At 43.2% G+C, this 11,042-nt stretch overlaps 1 protein-coding gene across 2 annotated transcripts; it reads left to right on the top strand.

Annotated features, from left to right (window-relative positions):
• The first annotated feature begins 8,514 nt into the window (after positions 1 to 8,514).
• LOC116370077 (NLR family CARD domain-containing protein 3-like) lies at positions 8,515 to 10,757 on the top strand. Of its 2 annotated transcripts, none has more exons than XM_031819683.1 (2): positions 8,515 to 8,558; positions 8,941 to 10,757. In XM_031819683.1, exons 1-2 carry the CDS (start codon positions 8,522 to 8,524, stop codon positions 10,755 to 10,757), a joined length of 1,854 nt encoding a protein of 617 aa, XP_031675543.1. In that variant the 5' UTR covers positions 8,515 to 8,521. The 2 variants fall into 2 exon arrangements, with proteins under 2 accessions (XP_031675543.1, XP_031675542.1); XM_031819682.1 differs by having other exon boundaries at positions 8,935 to 10,757.
• Positions 10,758 to 11,042: the final 285 nt, after the last annotated feature.

Here is an 11,042-nt window from a genome sequence, read left to right as displayed (position 1 = left end):
TGGAGGGAGTTGAAAGTCAGTGTTGCCCAGCAACAGCCCCAAAACATCACTGTTCTAGAGGAGATCTGCATGGAGGAATGGGCCAAAATACCAGCATCAGTGTGTGAAAACCTTGTGAAGACATACAGAAAACATTTGACCTCTGTCATTACCAACAAAGGGTATGATAACAAAGTATTGAGATAAACTTTTGTTATTGACCAAATACTTATTTTCCACCATCATTTGCAAATACATTTAATAAAAATCCTGATGACATCACGACTGTACTATCCAAAAATTGTGACTTAATTCTCAAAATTACATTTCACGTTTTGACTGCGGTCATTACTCATGACTGCCGGTGTGGAATACAGTCACCACAACACCACACCATTACAACACCACAACACCACTACAACACCACTACAACACCACAACACCACACCATTACAACACCACAACACCACTACAACACCACAACACCACACCATTACAACACCACAACACCACTACAACACCACAACACCACTACAACACAACAACACCACAACACCACAACACCACTACAACACCACAACACCACTACAACACCACAACACCACACCATTACAACACCACAACACCACTACAACACCACAACACCACTACAACACCACAACACCACTACAACACCACAACACCACACCATTACAACACCACAACACCACTACAACACCACAACACCACTACAACACCACAACACCACTACAACACCACAACACCACAACACCACTACAACACCACAACACCACTACAACACCACAACACCACTACAACACCACAACACCACTACAACACCACAACACCACTACAACACCACAACACCACAACACCACTACAACACCACAACACCACTACAACACCACAACACCACTACAACACCACAACACCACAACACCACAACAACACCACAACACCACAACACCACAACACGGTGTGGCATGAATACAGTCACCACAACACCACAACACAGTGTGGCAGGAATACAGTCACCACAACACCACAACACGGTGTGGCAGGAATACAGTCACCACAACACCACATCACCACAACAACACCACAACACCACAACACGGTGTGGCATGAATACAGTCACCACAACACCACAACACGGTGTGGCAGGAATACAGTCACCACAACACCACAACAACACCACAACACCACAACACGGTGTGGCATGAATACAGTCACCACAACACCACAACACAGTGTGGCAGGAATACAGTCACCACAACACCACAACACGGTGTGGCAGGAATACAGTCACCACAACATCACAACACCACAACAACACAACAGCCCAACGCCACAACGGCCCAACACCACGTTTGGCAGGCACTTCAGTGATGAAGACTGCTGAACTTGCTGATGTTTCACAATATGCCATGGCCGTCTCAGTCACCAGGTCTCAACACAATTGAACACCACCATCAACAAAACACCAAATTATGGAATTTCTTGTGGAAGAATGGTGTCACATCCCTCCAATAGAGTTCCAGACAGTTGTAGAATGTATTCCAAGACACATTGTAAGAGCTATAAAGAGAGAGGGAGTGGGAGAGAGAACAGGCAGAACCTGATATGTAAATGAGCAGAGCAAACAAAAGTAACTGTCCACGACCGAATGATCATTCAGACTGTTTCTATTGAGAGATAAAAGGTAAGACAACGATTGTTTATTCATATAGTTGATGATATTGTTATGTGTATTCATATAGTTGATGATATTGTTATGTGTATTCAAGCAAATAAACATTTTCTCTTTCTAATCGACCGTTAATGCTTTTCACTCAGGAAGGTATGTTGTGTGAAAGAGACAATTATTGTTGAAAGCCTAACAACAACTGACACTTCCTCAAAACAGGTTGTGTGTTTTCATTAGTGCCCACCGTAGCAAAACGTTTGGCAACACAAACCAATTAGGTAGTGTTGTACAGCGTTTGGAGTAAACTGTTTACGCAACATTTTAAAACTGTTGGCTGTGGAGTAAACTAATGAATACAACCCAGGTTGTAGCCTACGACTCGGCATGTTTATACCTGCCTGATGCTGAAACCTGAACGTAGCCTTGGGGGTGTACTATGATACAGGCTTGATATACTGGTTTTCTAAAGTTAGCCAGCTTCAGTTAACTGCACGTTCCAGCTCAGGCCCAATCCATCAGAATATACAGAGCGCTAGTCAACAGGAAGGTGCTCTCTCAGCAGAACAAAAAATATCTCGATAACTTGACATGTTCTGGTTGTGAATTCAGGGTACAAGGTAAGAATTCTGTCAGGGATTATTGTAAAGTGTGTAGAGACATTGAATGTATGGTGTAATGTTAGTATAGTGAATGACAGTAAAACACTCCTAACAGTAGATAAATTAAATGTCTGGTGTAATGTTAGTATAGTGACGTAAAACACTCCTAACAGTAGATAAATTAAATGTCTGGTGTAATGTTAGTATAGTGAATGACAGTAAAACACTCCTAACAGTAGATAAATTAAATGTCTGGTGTAATGTTAGTATAGTGAATGACAGTAAAACACTCCTAACAGTAGATAAATTAAATGTCTGGTGTAATGTTAGTATAGTGAATGACAGTAAAACACTCCTAACAGTAGATAAATTAAATGTCTGGTGTAATGTTAGTATAGTGAATGGAAGTATAACACTCCTAACAGTAGATAAATTAAATGTCTGGTGTAATGTTAGTATAGTGAATGACAGTAAAACACTCCTAACAGTCTACTTCTACTGAGACAGGTTGGTGTCAGTTTAATCATACAAAATGGAGCTGACCACCCCGTTGTTCACTACATTGGTATCAGAAGTTGGATGGCGGCTTTGAGGGCATCAGAATGCCCCGATGTGTGAGGGGACAGAGTAGGTGAAACCTGGGGACATGATGTGTGAGGGGACAGAGTAGTTGAAACATAGGGACATGATGTGTGAGGGGACAGAGTAGTCGAAGCATGGGGACATGATGTGTGAGGGGACAGAGTAGTTGAAACATGGGGACATGATGTGTGAGGGGACAGAGTAGTCGAAGCATGGGGACATGATGTGTGAGGGGACAGAGTAGTTGAAACATGGGGACATGATGTGTGAGGGGACAGAGCAGTTGAAACATGGGGACATGATGTGTGAGGGGACAGAGTAGTTGAAACATGGGGACATGATGTGTGAGGGGACAGAGTAGTCGAAGCATGGGGACATGATGTGTGAGGGGACAGAGTAGTTGAAACATGGGGACATGATGTGTGAGGGGACAGAGTAGTCGAAGCATGGGGACATGATGTGTGAGGGGACAGAGTAGTTGAAACATGGGGACATGATGTGTGAGGGGACACAGTAGTTGAAGCATGGGGACATGATGTGTGAGGGGACAGAGTTGTTGAAACATGGGGACATGATGTGTGAGGGGACAGAGTAGTCGAAGCATGGGGACATGATGTGTGAGGGGACAGAGTAGTCGAAGCATGGGGACATGATGTGTGAGGGGACAGAGTAGGTGAAGCATGGGGACATGATGTGTGAGGGGACAGAGTAGTTGAAACATGGGGACATGATGTGTGAGGGGACAGAGTAGGTGAAGCATGGGGACATGCCTTCCCATTCAGAGTGAGCCACGTTACAATTCCCACCAATGGTTAACCCTATTGGTGTGATGTGTAGGTGTTTGCCTTACTTTCCAATGACCCGTATTCTCTTTCCTGCAATACATCTGTACTCAGAATTGTACTTGGTGATTTTTTTTATTTCACCTTTATTTAACCTGGGAGGCCAGTTGAGAAGAAGTTCTCATTTGCAACTGCGACCTGGCCAAGATAAAGTGTAGCAATTCGACACATAGAACAACACAGAGTTACACATGGAATAAACTAAACATACAGTCAATAATACAGTAGAACAAAAGAAAACAAAAAGTCTAAATATGTGCAGAAGATGAATGTGCAAGTAGAGATACTGGTGTGCAAAGGAGCAAGATAAATACAGTATGGGGATGAGGTTGTTGGATAGATGGGCTGTTTAGAGATGGGCTATGTACAGGCGCAGTGATCTGTGAGCTGCTCTGACAGCTGGTGCTTAAAGCTAATGAGGGAGATATGAGTCTCCAGCTTCAGAGATTTTTGCAGTTAGTTCCAGTCATGGGCAGCAGAGAACAGGAAGGAAAGACGACGAATGGAGGAATTGGCTTTGGGGGGGACCTGTGGGATATACCTGCTGGAGCACGTGGTACGAGTGGGTGCTGCTATGGTGACCAGTGAACTAAGCTTTACCTAGCAGAGACTTGTAGATAACCTGTAGCCAGTGGGTTTGGCGACGAGTATGAAGCGAGGGCCAACCAACGAGAGCGTACAGGTCGCAATGGTGGGTAGTGCATGGGGCTTTGGTGACAAAACGGATGGCACTGTGATAGACTGCATCCAGTTTGTTGAGTAGAGTGTTGGAGGCTATTTTATAGATGACATCACCGAAGTCAAGGATCGGTAGCATGGTCAGTTTTACGAGGGTATGTTTGGCAGCATGAGTGAAGGATGCTTTGTTGTGATATAGGATGCTGATTCTAGATTTAATTTTGGATTGGAGATGCTTAATGTGTGTCTGGAAAGAGAGTTTACAGTCTAACCAGACACCCAGGTATAATCAGACACTCAGGTATTTGTAGTTGTCAGAGCCGTCCAGAGTAGTGATGCTGGATGGGCGGGCAGGTGCGGGCAGTGATCGATTGAATAGCATGCATTTAGTTTTACTTGCGTTTAAGAGCAGTTGGAGGCCAAGGAAGGACAGTTGTATGGAATTGAAGCTCGTCTGGAGGTTAGTTAACACAGTGTCCATAGAAGGGCCCAATGTATACAGAATGGTGTCGTCTGCGTGGAGGTGGATCAGGGAATCACCCGCAGCAAGAGCAACATCGTTGATATATACAGAAAAGAGTCGGCCAGAGGATTGAACCCTGTGGTACCCCCATAGAGACTGCCAGAGATCCGGACAACAGGCCCTCCGATATGACACACTGGACTCTATCTGAGAAGTAGTTGGTGAACCAGTCGAGGGAGATATTTTAGAAACCAAGGCTGTTGAGTCCGCATTAGTTACGGGGGGTGCAGAGCTTTTGTCCGGGGTTGGGGTAGCCAGGAGGAAAGCATGGCCAGCCGTAGGGAAATGCTTCTTGAAATTCTCGATTATCGTGGATTTATAAGTGGTGACAGTGTCCTGGCCTCAATGCAGTTGGCAGCTGGGAGGAGGTGCTCTTATTCTCCATGGACTTTACAATGTTAGTTAGAGCTACAGGATGCAAATATCTGTTTGAGAAAGCTAGCCTCTTCTTTCTTGACTGACTGCGTGTATTGGTTCCTGAACAGTTGCATATCGCGGGGACAATTCAATGCTAGTGCTGTCCGCTACAATATGTTTTTATGCTGGTTGAGGGCAGTCAGGTCTGGAGTGAACCAAGGCCTATATCTGTTCTTAGTTCTACATTTTTTGAAAGGGGCATGCTTATTTAAGATGGTGAGGAAAACACTTTTAAAGAAAGACCAGGTATCCTCTTCTGACAGGATGAGGTCAATATCCTTCTAGGATACCCGGGCCAGGTCGATTAGAAAGGCCTGCTCGCAGAAGTGTTTGACAGTGATGAGGGGTGGTCATTTGACCGCGGACCCATAGCGGATGCAGGCAATGAGGCAGTGATCGCTGAGATCCTGATTGAAAACAGCAGGTCACCTAATAGAACAAACTCTGAAGATAGATGGGGGGCAATCAATTCACATATGGTGTCCAGGGCACAGCTGGGAGCTGAGGGGGGTCTATAACAGGCGGCAGAATGTGACTCCACCTGGTCTCTGTACTGACGCTTTGCTTGTTTGATTCCCTTACGGAGGGAATAACTACACTTTTTGTATTCAGCCATGTTTCCAGTCGCCTTGTCATGATTAAATGCGGTGCTTTCAGTTTTTTGCGAATGCTGCCATCAATCCATGGTTTCTGGTTGGGGAAGGTTGGGTATAACATCCTTATGAACTCGCTCACTGAGTCAGCTTATACATCAATGTTATTGTCTGAGGAACATATCCGAATCCACGGGATCGAAGCAATCTTAAAACGTGGAATCTGATTGGTCAGACCCGCCGCCAATTGCAGCAAGCTACTGGGTAACAGAAACACTTCTTCCATCAATCTCCTTGCTATTCATGTTAAATAAATTAATCTTGGCCTCCCGGGTGGCGCAGTGGTTAAGGGCGCTGTACTGCAGCACCAGCTGAGCCATCAGAGACTCTGGGTTTGCGCCCAGGCTCTGTCGTAACCGGCCGCGACCCGGAGGTCCGTGGGGCGACGCACAGGTGGCCTAGCGTCGCCCGGGTTAGGGAGGGTTTGGCCGGTAGGGATATCCTTGTCTCATCGCTCACCAGCGACTCCTGTGGTGGGCTGGGCACAGTGCGCGCTAACCAAGGTTGCCAGGTGCACGGTGTTTCCTCCGACACATTGGTGCGGCTGGTTGGATGCGCGCTGTGTTAAGAAGCAGTGCGGCTTGGTTGGGTTGTGTATCGGAGGACGCATTACTTTCGACCTTCGTCTCTCCTGAGCTCGTACGGGAGTTGTAGCGATGAGACAAGATAGTAGCTACTAACATTTGGATACCACGAAATTGGGGGGAAAAAAATATAAAATAAAATAAAATAAAATAAAAAAATAAAAAATAATAATCTTAGTACAAATCTGTCAATTTGTACTAAGCAAGCTGCTAAATCATCTTGCCCAGCCTACTGTTGTCTATCTGAAATAAGATGTAGTCCTATCAGGGGCAATTTTTTGGGCCTTGTGGGCGGGTTTTGAGTCATTGGGCTAGAAAAAGTACTTGCATTAAATCACCTGACTGTTTGGATGTGTCTGTTGGTAAATGTTTAATTTCTAAGAGATAATGAATACAAGATAACAATTGACAATCAATCATGTGTTGTCACTGTGTTAACCACAACCAACATGCTGGATCTCTGTTTAGTTGTCACTGTGTTAACCACAACCAACATGCTGGATCTCTGTTTAGTTGTCACTGTGTTAACCACAACCAACATGCTGGATCTCTGTTTAGGGGTCAGTGATCTAAAATGAGTCTCTCTGGGGAGAGAGAGGAGGGGGTCCCTGCCTCTAAAATGAGTCTCTCTGGGGAACATGACACCAAAACTAAGAGGTGAGCTGACAATATTGTTTAAGAATGTATATTCTAAAATGTTTTTTCAATCAGAAATTATTTCTCATGGTTACATTCTAACTGTTCTAGATGTTAGGTGTGTATGAAAATGTGTTTTTATGCAAAATGCTATATATCCATTATTTAGCAGGAATGGAATGTTCATATCCTGTATATTTGACTGTGATATGTGGTTGTCTCAACTAGATATCTAAATTTGACCCAGTTTCTCACAGCAGGAAAATATCCGCAAATGTGCATTTTTATGCGGATTATAATTGAGGGAGATTTTGGGGTTAATCCATTTTTCAAATCTGACATTTCTAAGTGGAAATTATACACTTTTAGATGCCTTTATAAAGTCTTGTAATTTATTTAAACAATAAAAGATCATTTACATTTATTATGTTTCTGAAAAGTGATATATAACATTTTGGAATGAAACTCTTCTTATGTTTCCCCATCTGAGCTCAGAGTAGATGAGAGATGTAATGTTTGTCTCTGTTGTGTTGAAGTCCAATCAAGCAGGAGAGACCAGCCTCCCCTGTTCCCAGCTGTGTGTCCATGAAGAGTGACCAGTCTATGGAACCTCCTATAATGTTTAGAGAGGGAGACTTTTCTACTGAACAAAGGTAAGAAGAACTCATGGGTCCTGGTCAATGAGTTAAACAACACTGTTCTCCTCTCCCATTTTCCCATTTATTGTTGTTGTTTTCATAATCCATAGGCTCATGCTTTTGTCCATTTTCATAGTCCTAAAACAATATTAAACAAACACAACATTCCCTCCGTGTGTGTGTGCGTGTGTGTGTGTGTGTGTGTGTGTGTGTGTGTGTGTGTGTGTGTGTGTGTGTGTGTGTGTGTGTGTGTGAACTCCCTGGATGAGGAGATGTAATCTCATGTTTTGTCCACAGAAACCAACAGGAGAGATCAGAGTCAGAGATTCTCAGTGGTCAGTCTTCCCAGAGTCATCAAACAGACCTGGCCTCCATATTCAGTGTATGTGGTCCTGTTATGTACATTTGTTTTTGTTTACCTCAAGTAAAGTTGATCTGTCAAACATTCATTAATGTGTTAATGAGAAAGCATTTATTCTCTTGCTTAACTTATTTACTTTATTTATTTCAGTTGCTTGAAGAGAAAATGATGACATTTGTGAAGAACGAGCTGAAGATGTTCAAGAGGATTCTTAGTCCAGAACTCCCAGAAGGCTTTGAGAGTCAGAAGCAGGATAAGGAAGTGGTGGATGCTGAAGATGAGAAGCAGGAGAGCAGTGCCAGAGAGGGGGCTCTGAAGATCACACTGCACATCCTGAGGAAAATGAACCAGAAGGAGCTTGCTGACACACTGGAGAAATGTAAGATCTGTCTGCCTCATGTTGAATGGTGTTTTATAACATTTAAAAGCTGTAGCTAAAGTACAGCTAAAGTAGCTGTGTAACTCAATGATATTGTAGCAGCCTTAACACAACACCTAGTGACCTCATCAAGTAGCAGCAGGGATGTGTTGTGTTGATTCATTTAGAGACAGAGAGACAACATTAATAATACCATCAATAATACCAATAAATATATAATCAGTCACACCAGTCTGTAATGCATTATGAAAACATTTACACATTTAGACAGTCAGTTAAGAGAATAAATTATTATAATGTACAACTTTATAACAGTCCTACAATACTGTAGGCATTAAAACAGACGTAATATTAATATCCTCTGTGTTATTTCTAGATTCAGATGAGCTCGCTGTGATTTGCCAACGTGAACTCAAATCTAATCTAAAGAAGAAGTTTCAATGTGTATTTGAGGGGATCGCTAAACAAGGAAACCCAACACTTCTCAATAAGATCTACACAGAGCTCTACATCACAGAGGGTGGAACAGGAGAGGTCAATAATGAACATGAGCTGAGACAGATTGAGACAACAACCAGGAAACAAGCAAGACCAGAGACTGCAATCAAATGTAACGACATCTTCAAACCCTTAACTGGACAAGACAAACCTATCAGAACTGTGCTGACAAAGGGAGTCGCTGGCATTGGAAAAACAGTCTCTGTGCAGAAGTTCATTCTGGACTGGGCTGAAGGAAAAGCAAATCAGGATGTCCAATTTGTATTTTCATTCCCTTTTCGGGAGCTGAATTTGATGAAAGAGGACAAACACACTTTCATTGAACTTCTCAATCACTTCTCAATGGAAACCAAAGAATCAAGAATCTCCATCTACAACAAGTACAAAGTTCTGTTCATCTTTGATGGTCTGGATGAGTGTCGACTGCCCCTAGACTTCCAGAAGAACAAGATCTGTTGGGACGTCACAGAGTCAACCTCAGTGGATGTTCTGCTGACAAATCTCATCAAGGGAAATCTGCTTCCCTCTGCTCTCCTCTGGATAACTACCCGACCTGCAGCAGCCAATAAGATCCCTTCAGGGTGTGTTGACCAGGTGACAGAGGTACGAGGGTTCAATGACCCACAGAAGGAGGAGTACTTCAGGAAGAGATTCAGGGATGAGGACCTGTCCAGCAGAATCATCTCACACATAAAGACATCAAGGAGCCTCCACATCATGTGCCACATTCCAGTCTTCTGTTGGATTTCTGCAACAGTCCTTGAAGACATGTTGAAACATAAGAGAGAAGAGATGCCCAAGACTCTGACTGAGATGTACACACACCTTGTGGTGTTTCATACCAAACAGAAGAATGAAAAGTATCTTGGGAAAGAAGAGACAGGTCCACACTGGAATAAAGAGAGCATTCTGTCCCTGGGAAAACTGGCTTTTCAACAGCTTGTGAAGGGCAATCTGATTTTCTATGAAGAAGACCTGAAAGAGGCTGGCATTGATGTCAATGAAGCCTCAGTGTACTCAGGATTGTGCACACAGCTCTTTAAAGAGGAATGTGTGCTGTACCAGGACAAGGTGTACTGCTTTGTTCATCTGAGCATTCAGGAGTTTCTGGCTGCTGTTTATGTGTTCCTCTCATTCATCAACGACAATGAGAATCTAATGGACAAACCTCAATCAATGTCCAGGAACTTTTTCTTGAGGATCAAACAAAGGCCTAAAGTTACTGTCTACAAGCCTGAAGTTACTCTCTATAAGAGTGCTGTGGATAAAGCCTTACAAAGTGAGACAGGAAACCTGGACCTTTTCCTCCGCTTCCTTCTGGGCCTCTCACTGGAGTCCAATCAGAAGCACTTACAAGGTCTACTGACAAAGACAAGAAGCAGCTCAGAGACCCATGAAGAAACAGTCAAGTACATCAAGGAGAAGATCAGGGAGAATCTCTCTCCAGAGAGGAGCATCAATCTGTTCCACTGTCTGAATGAACTGAATGACCATTCTCTAGTGGAAGAGATCCAAAGCTTCCTGAGCTCAGGAAGTCTCTCAAAACCCAACCTGTCACCTGCACAGTGGTCAGCTCTGGTCTTTGTGTTGCTGACTTCAGAAAAGGAGCTGGATGTGTTTGACCTGAAGAAATACTCCAGATCAGAGGAAGGTCTTCTGAGGCTGCTGCCAGTGGTCAAAGCCTCCAGAGCTGCTCTGTGAGTAAATAAAATGACATATAAGAACTAATCATCAGGAAGAAATATTCAGTTTAGAGAAAAATATATTATAATATATTATAATATGTGTATAATATTACATTGAAAAACATATTGAATAAATTCATTGATTTTCACATTAGTATAACAATATGACCATACAATTCTAGGAAACGGAAGATTAATCTATATGTTGTTTGAGAGAATAAACCAAATGCATCTACCATTGTCCTTCTACACTACTGATGTTAAATTAACAGTGTGTTTGTGAAGTCATGATGATCTCTTT

Source organism: Oncorhynchus kisutch, unplaced genomic scaffold (assembly GCF_002021735.2).
Source record: "Oncorhynchus kisutch isolate 150728-3 unplaced genomic scaffold, Okis_V2 scaffold2442, whole genome shotgun sequence".
Taxonomy (NCBI): Eukaryota; Metazoa; Chordata; class Actinopteri; order Salmoniformes; family Salmonidae; genus Oncorhynchus; species Oncorhynchus kisutch.
The sequence above is the reverse complement of the archived record's forward strand: the minus strand, read 5'-3'. Positions and strand labels throughout refer to the sequence as shown.

Coding starts and splice junctions, on each gene's coding strand:
- LOC116370077 (XM_031819682.1), top strand. CDS start 8,522: ATGAACCAGAAGGAGCTTGCTGACACACTGGAGAAAT. Junction 8,559..8,934: donor TGCTGACACACTGGAGAAAT/GTAAGATCTGTC, acceptor TGTTATTTCTAG/ATTCAGATGAGCTCGCTGTG.